At 37.0% G+C, this 15,201-nt stretch overlaps 1 protein-coding gene across 6 annotated transcripts in view; it reads left to right on the top strand.

Annotated features, from left to right (window-relative positions):
• Positions 1 to 15,201, top strand: part of SEC22A (SEC22 homolog A, vesicle trafficking protein) — a 69,333-nt gene that overhangs the window by 22,963 nt on the left and 31,169 nt on the right. For all 6 annotated transcript variants that reach the window (XM_073231533.1, XM_073231534.1, XM_037013053.2 and 3 more), the window contains one exon: positions 10,748 to 10,863. In XM_073231533.1, coding sequence (XP_073087634.1) covers positions 10,748 to 10,863 — 116 coding nt within the window. The remainder of the gene's footprint in view (positions 1 to 10,747; positions 10,864 to 15,201) is intronic.

The following is a 15,201-nucleotide window of genomic DNA, read 5'->3' as shown; positions in this document are numbered from 1 at the left end:
TTGGAGTGAGTGGTGTGTTGAAGTCACCTGAAATGAATGCATTGCATTGTATCTCTCCCTTTAATTCTGTTAGTATTTGTTTCACATATGTAGGTACTCCTGTGTTGGGTGCATAGATATTTATAATGGGTATATCCTCTTGTTGGACTGACCCCTTTATCACTGTGTAATATCCTTCTTTGTCTCTTGTTACTTTCCTTGTTTTGAAGTCTATTTTGTCTGATACAGGTACTGCAACTCCTGTTTTTTTCTCCCTATTAGTTGCATGAAACTTTTTATCTGTGTATGTCTTTGGGTTTGAAGTGAATCTCTTGTAGGCAGCATATAGACTGGTCTTGTTTTTTATCCATTCAGTGGCTATGTCTTTTGATTGGTGCATTCAGACCATTTACATTTAGGGTGATTATCAATAAATATGTACTTATTCCCATTGCAGGCTTTAGATCCGGGTTACCAACGTTTCAATGGTAACTTTCTTACTGTCTAACAGTCTAGTTTAATTCAGTATGCTATTCCAAACACAATCTAAAGGTTCTTTTTTTTTATTCCTCCTTTTTCTTCCTTCTCCATTCTTTATATATTAGGTATCATATTCTGTACTCTTTGTCTATTCCTTGACTGACTTTGGGGGTAGTTGATTTAATTTTTCATCTGCTTAGTAATTAAGTACTTACTGTGGTTTTACTTCCTCTTGTGAAAGCTGTTTAGCCTTAGGAACACTTCCATGTATAGCAGTCCCTCCAAAATACACTTTAGAGGCGGTTTGTGGGAGGTAAGTTCTCTCAGCTTTTTCTTATCTGTAAATTGTTTAATCCCTGCTTCAAATTTAAATGATAATCTTGCCAGATAGAGTATTCTTGGTTCCAGGACCTTCTGCTTCATTGCTTTAAATATATCATGACACTCCCTTCTGGCCTGTAAGGTTTATGTTGAGAAGTCTGATGGTACTCTGATGGGTTTTCCTTTGTATGTGATTTTTTTCTCTCTCTGGCTGCTTTTAATACTCTGTCCTTATCCTTGATCTTTGCCGTTTGAATTATTATATCTCTTGGTGTTGTGTTCCTTGGGTCCCTTGTGTTGGGAGATTAGATTTGTGCACCTCCATGGCCTGAGAGACTATCTCCTTCCCACCCAGACTGGGGAAGTGTTCAGCAATTACCTCCTCAAAGACACTTTCTATCCTTTTTTCATTCTCTTTTTCTTCTGGTATTCCTATAATGCGAATATTATTCTGTTTGGATTGGTCACACAGTTCTCTAAATATTCTTTCCTTCCTAGAGATCCTTTTTTCTCTCTGTGCTTCAGCTTCTTTTTATTTCTGTTTCATTTACTCTGTCCTCTACTTCATATAATCTGCTTTTAAATCCCTCCATTGTATATTTCATTTCAGATACTGTATTCTTGAACATTTATATCTCCTTCCTGAATTCCTTCCTTAGTTCCTGAATCTTTTTCTGTAGCTCTTTAAGCATTTTTATGATTTTTATTTTGAAATCTCTTTCAGGAAGATTGATGATTTCAGTTTAATTGGGTCCTCTTTCTGGTGTTTGTGGGATTTTGGTTTGAACCTGGTTCCTTTAGATGTTTCATATTTGTAGGTGGTGCCCTCTGGTGCCCAGAAGCTCTACTCTCTGGAGCTGCTCAACCCCTGGAGTGATGGTGGAGGTCATAGGGGAGTGATGCTGGTGCCTGTTGGGAGGAAAGAGCTCTTTCTTGCTTCCTAGCGGTAGTTCCTGTGACCACTGCCAGGGCCAGTGATGTAAGCATGCAGGGAGAAGCTTCTATGCTTGTAGCCATCATTAGCAGGGCCACTCTCTGACTGGCCTGGTGCAATAGTGGGGCGGCTGGTTTTCGAGCTGGTGCTGGCCTGGAGGAAGACACAGCAGGCTGCATATCTCAGTTGAGGCCTCATAGCTGCATAGCCAGCCAGTGGGATGGAGCACCTGAAGCTCCTGAAAGTTCCCAAGCTGCTGGGCAGAGTGTGCCTGGACAATTTTATCCACCTGTCATTTCTCCTGAGCAGCAAGCTCTGTGCATCCTTGCCCCTTTAGCAGCCCTTTTGCTGTTAGAAAGTCTCTCAGACTGCCCGCCTTTCTATTGTCCCAGAGTGACCGGATGTGGATCTGTTTTCTATAAGTGGCTGGAATCTCAGTCTCTCTGGGTATTCTGCCTGTCTTAGCTTTCCAACCCCACTAATCTCCAGAGCAACATGCAATGTAGGTTCGTGCTCCCAGAGCAGATCATCAGGGCTGGGTGTTCAGCAGTCTTAGGCTTCTACCTGTTCCCTGCTTGGTTCTCTTCCTCCGTCTGGTGAGTTGGCATGGAGTCCCTTCAGATCATGGCTTTGGTACTTTACCCTTTTTCTTGAAGTCAGCTGGTTTCCCCAGGTGTAGACAGTCCGCCTCAGCCTCTTTCCTATTGCTTTTTCAGGATTTGATGTATTTGCTATATTTTAATATTGTATGTGGTTCTGGAAGGAGGTTTCTGTTTCACCGCTCACACCGCCATCTTTAGTTCTCCAACTCTATGTCTTTTCTATCCTTTATTTGTCTTACTGACTTCATATAAAATATTTTCAGTTCCTTTAGCCTTTTTGTCTATGGTATTTTGAAACCCAATTCACCCTGGAAGTTTCCTTTGTACATGCTTATCTGTAAATTGTTTAATCCCTGCTTCAAATTTAAATGATAATCTTGCCAGATAGAGTATTCTTGGTTCCAGGACCTTCTGCTTCATTGCTTTAAATATATCATGACACTCCCTTCTGGCCTGTAAGGTTTCTGTTGAGAAGTCTGATGGTACTCTGATGGGTTTTCCTTTGTATGTGATTTTTTTTCTCTCTCTGGCTGCTTTTAATACTCTGTCCTTATCCTTGATCTTTGCCGTTTGAATTATTATTATAGTTTGTTAGTATTTTTTGAATATTGCATTCAGGGCTGAACATACACTTCATATTTGGTTTGATTAATAGAATAGAAATTATGGGGGAAAGGGAGGAGTAGATTTCACTAAAGTAATTCAGCTAATCGGGAAACAAGTAAACAAGAAAATAACAGTAATAAGTTCTCAGGGAGAAGAGGTGGACTACTACCCAGAGCTGTTATAATATGTCATCTAAATGCCCAATTTCCAACAAAAAATTATAAGACATGCAGAGGAAGAGGAAATAATCATTCATTCACTGGGGGGAGGAATATCAAGCAATAGGAACTGCCTTGGAGTGTGATCAGATGTCATATTTAACAGAAAGACTTCAAAGTAGCCATTATAATTATGCTTAAAGAACTGAAGGAATCCATGATTAAAGAAGTAAGCAAAGTATGACAGTGATGTTGCATTAAATAGATAATATCAATAAAGAGGTAGAAATTATAGAGCAAAAGAACCAAATGAAAATTCTGGAATTGAAAAATACAACTGAAATAAAAAATTCATTGAAGTGGCAGAAGAAAGAGTTTGTAGAATTGAAGATAGATCAATAGAGATTATGCAGTCCAAAGAACAGAGAGAAGAATGGAGAAAAATAAACAGCACCTTAGAAAACTGTGGGGCATTTAAGCACACCAACATATGTATTATGAGAGAACCAGAAGGAGAGAAGAAAGAGCAGAAAAAGTATTTGAATAAATAATGGCTAAAAAGTTAAAAGGGAAACTGATCACTTCAGTTTCCCCATGGATTACTGTTTGGATGATGTTTGGGTGGGGGAGCTCCACGACTTCACTGGCCTTTCCTTCTCTAATAGTTCTAATTCTATAGGTCTGGCAGTCATTGTTGCTAACGGTATATTTCCATTAATATACAGACTCAGGATCCAGGAGGATAACCTTAGTTTGGGGCAGGGGTCCAGCTTGATCTAGGAGGAGGCAGACTCTGTTAGAAACTCCACATATTGTATTACCTCCCGGAAGTGCCCCCTCTGACCTATAGACTGCAGTGGTGTCCTGGATCACCAAACAGCAGACATCTGGAAAATGGGGGAGAATGTTTTAAGGAAGGGAGAGAAAGAAAAGTTTTAGGGAAGTTTTTAAAGTAATTCCAATTAGAACTTACTTTATTAAATTGCTTTTAACCCAGACCAAGCCTGCATAATGTTTTCTATAGTTTCCAAGTTTAAATGTTTTCATTTTTTTCCCCTTAAAATTATTTACTTTATTCTGGCTTTTGGTTAATATTTATTTGATAAACATTATTTTCAGGCCTTTTTCCTCTCTTATATTACCTTTAAATTCTCTTTTTTGTATTTCTTAGCTTTTTTTAAATTGTTGTTGTTCTTTTTCTAATCTTTTGATTCTTCTCCCCAAAGTCTGGCATGAATGCTTTTTTTGCCATATTACTATATTCTAAAGTCTGTGGTTGTTCTGTATGTCATAGGGTCCATATGTTAAATACTATGTCCTGCTTTTACTTTTTTTGATTTCTAATATTTTATCATGTATATATATAAACAAATGGTGTAACTAGCCCATATGTACCCATTACCTAGCTACAGCAACTGTATCAAAGTCTTGCCTTTCTTGTTTTCTCTATACCTCTCCCCACTCCCCACTCATCCTCTTGTTAATTTGTTTCTAAGGTTTATTTTCTTTTAAATTTAAGGGAAACTTGCACATATTAAAATTCACAAATCTTCGCTGTACTGTTTCAACAGATATATTTGTATAAATCACATTCTGTTTTAACATATAGATTTTACTCTTACTCAGGTATGGCAAGGCCAACAAACAGATCAGGAGAAAACTGCCATTGAGAAGATTGTTATAGATCCCAAGAGAAGGGAGCACACCACACCACTAGGGGGCCATGGGGAAGTGCCAATGTTGGTCAGGAGGCAAAGGAGGAGAAAATGTGGGCAAGAGCCTTTGTTGTGATTTCCCCAGAAGAGAACTAGAGAGGCAAAGTAAACAGGTTAAGAATTGAATACTTTAATCAGGCTCTGGGACACAGGACTGTCTTTAGTTGTCTGATAACTGACCCTGGGGTGATTTGGGCAGGGAAATCGTGGCCTTGAGAGTGAGAGCACCAAAGAGGAGGTAGTTAGGGGTGTGGGCTCTGTTTTCATGGGTTTGCTTCTGAAAGGGCACTCTTGCAAGTGAGTTCTTTGCTATGTTTAGGAATTAGGTAGCCTTGGAGGCCCAGTCCTCAGGGGTCACAAGGCCCAAAGATGTCAAAGCATCAGAGGTACAGAATAAAAATACATGATTAATACATAACCCTATCACAATGTAGAACATTTCTGTATCTCCACGAAGTCCCTTTGTGTCCCTCCTTCCCAGTCAATCTCTGCCCCTCCTCCAGGCAACCACTGTTCTGATTTTTTTCACTTTACATTAGTTTGGTTTGTTCTAGAACTTTAAATAAACAAGATTATATAACACGACTCATGTTCAGCTTTGCTTAGGACAATGTCATACATACGTCATACATATATATGGCATATCTCCATAGTTTGTTCCTTTTTATTGCTATCTAGTAGTCATTGAACATACCACAATTTGTTTATCTATTCTTTTGCTTATGGACATTAGCTTGTTTCCATTTTTTGGTTATTTTAAATAAAGCTACTACAAACATTCATCTTTTTGACATATGTTTTCATTTCTCTTGAGTAAATAGTAGGAGTGGAATTACCAGGTCAAAGATTAAGTGCATATTTAACTTTAAGAAACTGCCAGTTTTCTAAAGTAGTTGTACCAGTTTACATTCGCACAAGCAGTATATGAGAATTTTGATTGCTCCTAATCCTCACCAATATTTAATGTTTTTATAGTCTTTTAAATATTATTCCTTTTGTTAATTATTTTTTTAAAAAGTCACAGAACCCTAAATTTAATACAATTTTCTCAGTTTCTTTGACCTCCATTTTTAGGATAAATATTTGGTTGATCTGCTAAAATACTATTTTCTATCTACATAATTTGTCAATTGCCTGAAAATGCCATTCTATTCAGCTGACATTCCACAAGTCAAATAGATTTCCCAATGTCTCTCTTTCACACACACACACTCATCCCTACCTGCCGCCCCATGATCTTACAGATACTTACTGCTTTTTTTTCCCTCCTATCTATTATACTAAATATTGTGAAGCATTTTATGAAGATAGTAAGCACACTATCTGTTTTCAAGATTGGGAATGGAAATACATGCCAATAAGTAAAATACATAAAGTAGAATGTGATGCATACTCCAAAAGAAGTAAAAAGGAAGTACCATTTTCAGGCCTTGGAGCCTTGAAGGACACACCAGCTTTTGACAGGTGGTGATGGTAACGAAGCACCTGACTGGTGAAAAGCAAAGTGTGTTTTTGTACCATACAATTGGTCTCATTCAGTCATGATTTAGTAATAAATTATGTGCATTTAAATGGAACTGACCTGAAATTTCTCTCCTATGTTCCAAAACCCATTTCTCCAGCTCTTTGGGACATCATTGAATGACTGTACCTTCTGAGATTTGTCTTTGGCTCAGAGCATAGGCACTGTGGTATTGAGATGCGTTTGAGGTTTAGAGTCTGAGGTACCATCTTTGAATCCTCACAGTGACTGTTCTCACGCTCTGTTACCTTTATCTTGGCTCTTCTATTTCTTCACTGAATTTTTTCATTCCACCTACACATGTATTCAAATCTTCTTCTACCCCATTACAGGGGAGAAATAATTATTTTTCAAGCCAATTCCATCTGTTAAGCTGTCATCCTGTGTTTTTCTCCTTTGACTACAGTGGTATTCACTTACTGCTTCTGTCTCTTAACATCACCAGTTATTTAAGGTCTTGCAGTCTGAATTTTGCCTTCAACTGCTCCTCTGAAACTGTTTTATATAAGGGGCCAACAACCAGTCAATAAATTTGATATTCTTGTTTTTTCCTTTTCCGTGCAGATTGTCCTGTCTACAGGCATGGTCAGCCTTTCTTCTTCTTGATGGCCACTCCTGCCTAGGCTTCGGTGGCTCTTGCCTCTTCTGGTTCTGTCTTTCCTGAGTTCATCGTCCCCCTAAAGGTAGTTTATATACCGTGGATTTGCCCTTGGCCCACTTCTGTCCTTGGTCATCTCACCCAGACTGCACTTCAGGTGCAGACGGCATCTGTTTCTCCAGCTCTCCTACTTACTCTTCTGTTCTTCACGTGCTTGTTACCTCACATTCACCTCAAGTTTAATATATTTAAAGGGTCCCCATTCTTGATCAAACCTGAATTTCTTCCATTGGTTCTGATAGCACCTTTACCTTTCCCATCATCCACACTTAAAACCTTGGCATTTTTCTTTGATTCTTTTTTCCCTTTTGTTTCTCACATGTAATTAGTTGTCAAGTCTCATAGTTTTAACCGGTGTAGTCTCTCTCACCTCTTTCTTCTTCTGCATTTCTGCTGTCACTTTCATAATTCAGGCCCTCGTTTCAGTCCGTCTTTTGCAGTGACTCCTGAGCTCCCTGGTGTAGAATTGTAGCAGGCGCGTGGGCTTTGCAGGCAGAGTCCAGTGCTGACTGTGAAGATGGCACTTACCACTTGTCTAACCTGCAGCAAACTTTTTAACCTCAACAAACAGAAAAGAAAATTCAGAGAGAAGTTAGTCATTCCTATCTCAGAAAGTACCCCATTTTGAAGGACAAATGGGACAGTGTGTACCCAATGAAGAGGGAGTGAGAAAATATTTCTCTCCTTTTAATCTCTTTATAACCCTTTAAAAGATTAATATTCTTTAAGCATAGCTTAATCACATCAGTCTCTTATTCTTCAGTATTTGCTCATAATTTTTAGTCTTGTATTTCAGACCATTAATTTGCTTTCTGATCTTATTTCTTTCTACTTTTTATAAACATCCTTTTGAGCCAAACAAAACCAAATGCCCAATATCAAAGTGGTTAAGAGCATGAGTTCTAGAGTCAGGCTACCAGGATTTAAATCTCATCTACTTAACTCTGGGCAAATTACTTTAATTCCCCTTAACCTTGGTTTCCTGTTTGAAGAAAACAGATAATTATAGTGCCAGCTGCAGGGGTTCCTGGACAGATGAAATGAGATCATGTATACAAAGCACTTGGCACCTGACACATTGCCTGGCACATTGAGATGAGCTACTGTTGTAGGATTAGTGGAGGTAACAGTGTTGTAGGTGTGTTTATACTATTCAGTGCTGCTTCTCCTTCCATTCCATGCTCATATTCTTTTCTCTGCATGGAAAGCAGTTCTTTCTATTTGCACTTGTCTAGATTTTAACCATCTGTAGAGATATTCCTTTTTTCTCTTACCACTCCTATGTCACCACCTTTCCCCTAGTTATCTTTCCTCTTCACATTCCTTAACTCTTTTAATTTAGAATGCTTATTACTTTCATATGCTATCAGTCTGCCCATTTCCCTCTGAGGGCAGATTGTGTTATTCATTTTTTGTATATTCTAGAGTATAGCATCTTATACAAAGTCATGCCAAAAAGTATTTGCTGAATAAATATATTTAACTTCCTATAACCAACAGCCCTTTAGTTCCAAGGGATTTCCTCTTACTTCCATAAGAACTTTTGTAAACTCTCCGTTAATCATTTTTACATAAAAAAATTTTAATTTTGCCATAAAAATGCCATTTTGGGGCTCAAGGAGACTAATTAAAGAAAAGACACTGTAGCAGAAGACAATAATAACAAAAATAAAACAAAAGAAAAATTAGCCAGCTGACACTGCTTTGGATTTGGTAAAATTACTTTTCTTTTTTTACATTGTCTCTCACTTATTATTGTTCCAAATTGATTCTTTACCTAATAGTGCCTATCATGGTACCAGATTACACGTGAAGTAAGTAAGCATTTATGGATACCAATGGATATAAAATTGGTTTACTGACATTTAAAAAATACCATATATAACATAATACATTAAAATGTCATTAAATATGTCATTGGGTTTGTGAAAGTGAGAAGTTGTACCTAAGGAGTGTCATCCTCATACTGGTGCAGATGGAGTTTCCTCCAGGTACCCATTCCCGCAGGCCCTGGGGGAAGGAGCTGGGGAATCTCCACTTGAGGATTTCTTTCCCACGGTGGTTTTGCCCAGCGCCAGCAGGGCCCTCAGTGTAGTGCATGCCTTGTCCTTGTTAAAGGAGGCTTGTTTTGCTTTCAGACCTTTTAAAATATTTCTGGTCATTTTGAAATAATTTATAAGTGATATACTATCCTTATAAATAGAATGCTTCAAGGCCAAGAGGCAAATATTGAAAACTTAAATTTATATAGGTATTTATTTCTTAAATAGATGTTACATATTAAAATGGTAGTATTTTCCCATTCATGAATGGCCATACTTCAAATTGTAAAAAGCTAAGATTTTTTTTTTAGTTCTAATAAGGAACATTATTTGGATTTTGTTTTTTGTAAGGTAAACTTATTTTGTATACTTTAGAAGTACGATTCATATAACCTATTCAGTTGTCAAGTGGTTTTAAGCTTGAGACCCATATAAGGGATTTATTTTTTTATTAGAGGCCAGTTCTTCCTTACTACTAAGAGGTGTGGGGAAGGATGAAGGAGGAAATGAAAAATGTGACTAATTGGTAGGCCAGTTGGATAAGATTTTTAAATTTTGAGTTTTTTCTCTACTGATAGAAAAACAGTACTGTATAAAGACATTTAATTTTTTTTTCATATCGAAATCTCAAGGAAACTGATTGAGAAACCAAGCCATCAGCTTGGACACAGAAGAAAAAATTTAAGAAAATGCTATACCATATTAGCATTTCCTGCTGAGCTTGAAGAATAAATTGTGTTTGTGATATGTGGGGTTTTGTGTTTTTACGAACTGTTTAGGGAAGCTTTTTTGCTGTCGTGGCTGGATATAAGTTGCAAAAATTTAGGCCTGCCCTTATATTAATGTTCCACCTCATTAACTTCATTGTTAGGGTTTTTACACTTCAGTGATTTAAATAAAATGATCTAAATGTAGTTTTGTGGTCCTCTCTTTCTCTCTGTCTCCCTTTTGAGGTCTAGATGATTATGTACTTAGTTTTCTGTTTTCACTTAGACTGTATTGTTAATTCTATTAAGCACAAGATGATGATGAAGGGAAGCTATTGTATAACTAAATGTCTCATGCTGCTGAAGCCCTGACAGATGAGGGAATGTGAAGATACACTGGTCACTTCTTTAACTAGTATTTTATTCTTTGTACCTTTAAGCAGTCTTCAGAGACCAGGAACTTCATAGCTAAAAGAATCCATTCTATTGTGGAGCTCAGATTGGTGATTATAAATGAGCTTTCATGTATATCTCATGGTATTTATAGCCCTGGAACCCAAATAAGGGAAACCTTTGCTTAAAAAGTAAGCTATATTTGTCCTTAAAAATGTTTTCTCATCACTTTCATAAAAGTAGGAATTATGCAGTGAATAGTCAAGCAAAGTCACCTTAGCAAATATTTGCAGTTACTTGCAAATGGTAGATATATTTAGGCAGTAAAGTTTTTCTACATGATTTACTGCCAGGTGTCAGCACTCCTTAGTACCCCCAAATGCATGCTAGATGCCTTTGTTAAAAATGTAGAGAAAAAACAGTTAATGGAACATGAATTCAGGGGAATGAGCTGTCATATAAGACATTTTGCATTTAAAAAATATTTAATTACTAAGATACTAAATAATTTTATGAAGATCAACCTATATTTGACCCATCTAAATTGAGCAGTGAATTTCATTTTATGTAAGTTTAGATATTGACATGAGGTATTGGTGTTCATTTCTAACCATTTCTTTTATTTTCCAGCTCACCAGCGATTGGAACCAGCAACTCTATCAGGCATTGTGGCATTTATCCTTAGTCTTTTATGTGGAGCTCTGAATTTAATTCGAGGTTTTCATGCCATAGAAAGTCTCCTGCAGGTACTGTGCCTATTGATTTTGCTCATTACACAATTGATTTGAATTGATTTGGGTGTTAGTACAACTTACAATGCATGCTCAGATTCTGTATTCTTTATACCTGCCCTAGTCTCCCCTTCCTCTAAAAACACTGATTTCTAGTTGGCTTCTTTGACTCAATTAGCATGTACTTATTTACTATCTACTCTGCAGAAGGTACTGTGTCTCAGTGCTCTGGGAACACCAAAATTTTTATGACATGGGCTCTGCAGTCTCAGAGCCTAGAGTTGAGCTGACGAAGTGAAGAAATCCACGCGTAATTGCCAAGTGCACAGAGTTTGGGAGAGGACAGGTCAGTGTGAGTCAGGATAGGAAGAAGAGGCTCTTGGGGGGTGGGGGTAGCAGGACCTGGAAGGATCTGAGTGGACAGAGGGGAGTGGAAGAAAGAAGAGGGCATTCATGCACCAGCTTTTCTCTGACCTCTGTGTATTCCTATGTAGTTGTCTGCTCTTTTTCCTTCTGTTGGTAGCCACTTGTGAAACCACTGATTTCTTTAGATATTGTTTTCTACTGGAATTTCTTCCAGAGACTGCAGCTGTAAGAATATCCTAACTTTTTCTCTTTCTCCAAAAATTTTTTTACTTCCACATTGTAAATTGGTTCTCTTTTTTTGGTTAGCATTAAGCTCAGCATACCATTTTTAAAAACCCATTTAGCACACCTTACATTCTGTTTAAAACTCTGTTAGTTTGGGGAACACTCAGAGAGTACAGCTCAGCTGTATGAAGCCAGCAGCAGAGGAACATCATAGGTTTCAGGCAGCTGAGCTGTCCCTTGAGAGATTGAAGGTTGTTTCTCATGACTTCCCAATTCCTCTTCCAAACATCCTGGGCCAACAGGTAAAGCCCTCTTCCCTTTCAGGCACAGGACAGCTGACTGCTGTCTTGTGGTATTTCTGCCCTTGTTCCCTGGCCAGGTGAGCTTTGTTCCAGAAGTAGTTCAATTTTGAGCCAGTTAGACAACCTGTCAAAAAGAAAGGCAGTTTGGAGACTGCTGATTGAAAAAGCTAATATATAAGATACCCTTTTGCCTTTTTAAAAAAAAACTCAGTGTATTGGAAAGAACAGTAGTGTAGGTGCATGAAGAGTTGGTTTTCATTTGTGGAAGAAGGAGAAAGAGGGTTGTCTCTAGCTCCAGCTACTGACCAGCTCCATGACCTTGAATAGCTCACCTTACTTTCTGGTCCTGTTTCATTGCTTTTAAAATGAAGAAGGGTGGCTTTGTTGAATATTTTTTGAAGTATGGGACACATTTACTTACCTCTGGTTACACAACAGATGACTTTAGGTGATGGAAGGGCGAACATTTTTAATTTTTAGAATTATGTATTAATGTATATTAATGTGTAGTATCTAAGTTTGGGATGCTAGTTTCTATTAATGATAGAGTATAAAATTTTATTTTTAAAATAATTGTAATAAATTATAAAATTTATTACATAAATAATAGTGTAATTAGTATTTAGAGTTGGTAAAATTTTTTAAGGTGGTATTATAAAGTTGAAATTCTGTCATTAAAAAATTTCTCTGGGTATTAGAAACTAGCAAATTAATAAGTAAGGTGAAAGAGGTAGCCTGGTTAGAGACAAGTTTTATGCCACAGTGTTACCATCCATCACTAAGAAGCCTGAGCGTAAGTTGTGGAACTTGGGCTCAGACCACATTATTCTTAAGTTAAAATTCAGATAAGGCTGCATATCTGAAGGAAATCATTTCTTTCGGGCATTCAGATAGCCTGTCCCTCTTCTTCCTGAACTGATTCTTTCCTTCTCCCTCCTGGGATTAGCAACTTCAAAACTAAGGAAAGTATATAAGCTACAGTTTTTCATGCTTTTGAGCTGCCATACGTGGCTAATGCCTGCCTTGATTCCTAAATGTTTCATGTTCTCCCTCTGATCAGTATTCTTAGCCTCATTGTAGTTGTGTTTTAGGTTTCAGAAAAACAATAATCTGATTAATCTAATTACCATTTTCATGTAACTGACTGAATAGCTCAGACATTTCTTAGCCTATTTACATTTTTAAAAGGTAGCCTTACAGACTAATACCTCTGATGAACATAGATGCACAAATCCTCAACAAAATACAGTAAATTGAATCCAATAATGTATAAAAAGAATTATACACCACAACCAATGGTTGGGGTTTACTCCATCACAACAATAGGCTCAAGAAGAAGAATCGTATGATCATATAAGTAGATGCAGAAAAAGCATCTGACAAAATCCAACTCCTGTTTATAAATTCACAGCAAACTAAGAATAAATAGGAACTTTCTTAACTGGATAAAGAATAATCTACAAAAACCCTATAGCTATCATCATCATGAGAAATTAGATGCTTTTCTTCTTAAGAGTGGGAACAAGACAAGGATGTTGCCTCTTTCCATTCCAGTTCAACATTATCCTTCAAAACCTAGTTAATGCAAGACAAGAAATGAAAACAAAAGGTATACAGATTGGGAAGGATGAAATACAGCTGTCTTTATTCACAGATGGTATGACTATCTATGTAGAAGATCCCAAAGAATTGACAAAACTTGAACTCATATAGATTATTATAGTAAGGTCACAGGATCCTAAATTAATACATAAACATCAACTGCTTTCCTGTATATCAGCACAGAACAACTGAACTTAAAATAATACCATTTATATTGGCACCCCCAAAATGAGGTACTTAAAAATAAATCTAACAAAATATATACAAGATCTATATGAGGAAGACTATAAAACTGATGTATCAAAGATCTAAATAAATGAAGACATCTAAATGTAAAACACAAAACAAAATGTAAAACCCCTGGGCAGGAAGATTCAATATTGTTAACATGTTAGCTCTTTCCAAATTGATCTATAGATTCAACATAATCCCAATCAAAATTCCAGAAAGTTTTTTTTAGATATTGGTGAAGTCATCTAAAGTTTATATAGAAAGACAAAAGACCTAGAAAAGCCAACACAATACTGTAGAAAAAGTCAGAGGACTTACACTACCAACTTCAAGACTTAGTATTAAGTTATAATAAGTAAGACAGTGTAATATTAGCAAGACAATAGACAAACAGATCAGTGGAACAGAATAGAGAGCCCAGAAATATATTCGCACAAATATAGTCAACTGATCTTTGACAATGGAGCAAAAGCAGTTCAGTGGAGAAAGGATATTATTTTCAACAAATGGTGCTGGAACAGCTGGACATCCACATGCAAAAAAATGAATCTAGACATACAGGGCTTACACCTCTCACAAAAAGGTTAACTAAAAATGGATCATAGACCTAAATGTAAAACACAAAACTATAAAACTCATAAGATAACTGGAGAAAACCTAAGTGACCTTGAGTTTGGTGGTGAATATTTGCATACAACACCAAAAGCATAATCCATGAAAGAAAAAATTGGTTACGTTGGACTTAATTTAAAAATTTCTGCTCTGCAGAGAACATTGTTGTGAGAATGAAAAGATTAGCCACAGACGAGGAAAAAATACTTGCAAAACACTTCTGACAAAGGGCTGATATCTAAAACATACAAAAAAAAACAAAAACAAAACAAAACTCTTTAAACTCAAGAAAGCAAACAGCCCAACTAAAAATTGGGCAAAAGAACCGAACAGATACCTCACCAAAGTCAATATACAGGTGGTAAATAAGCACAAAAAAGCACATCATATGCCTTTGAGGAATTGCAAATTAAAACAATAAGATACCAGTCAACATCTATTAGAATGGCAAAATCCAAAAAAATAGACAATACCAAATATCGATGAGAATATGTAACCGTAGGAACTCTTCATTCTCGGCTGGTGGGAGTATAGAATGGCGCAGTCACCTTGGGGGACAGTTTGGCTGTTTCTCATGAAGCTACACATAGCCTTACCATACACTCTAGCATATTTACCCAAATTCAGTAATAAAAAGTAATGAGCTATCAAGCCACAAAAAGGTATGGCTAGATCTTAAATGCATATTGCTTAATGAAAGAAGCCATCTGAAAAACAACATACTGTATGATTCCAACTATATGATGTTCTGGAAAAGTCACAACCACACAGAGTAAGTGAAAAGATGAGTAGTTGCCTGGGGTTTGGCAGGAGGGATAAAGGGATGAATGGTTGGAGGAGCATGGGTTTTTAGGGTAATGAAACTATTCTGTATGTTGTAATGGTGGTTATGTCATTATCCATTCATCAAAACTCATAGAATTAGCAAATGTATCACATTAATGCAAGATAATAATAGGAAACCGTGAGCAGGGGAAAGAGCAGGCAATGGGAACTCTCTGTACTGTCTGCTTAC

This window comes from Manis javanica, chromosome 3 (assembly GCF_040802235.1).
Source record: "Manis javanica isolate MJ-LG chromosome 3, MJ_LKY, whole genome shotgun sequence".
Taxonomy (NCBI): Eukaryota; Metazoa; Chordata; class Mammalia; order Pholidota; family Manidae; genus Manis; species Manis javanica.
Note: the sequence above shows the minus strand (reverse complement) of the source record. Positions and strands in the feature narration are given on the sequence as shown.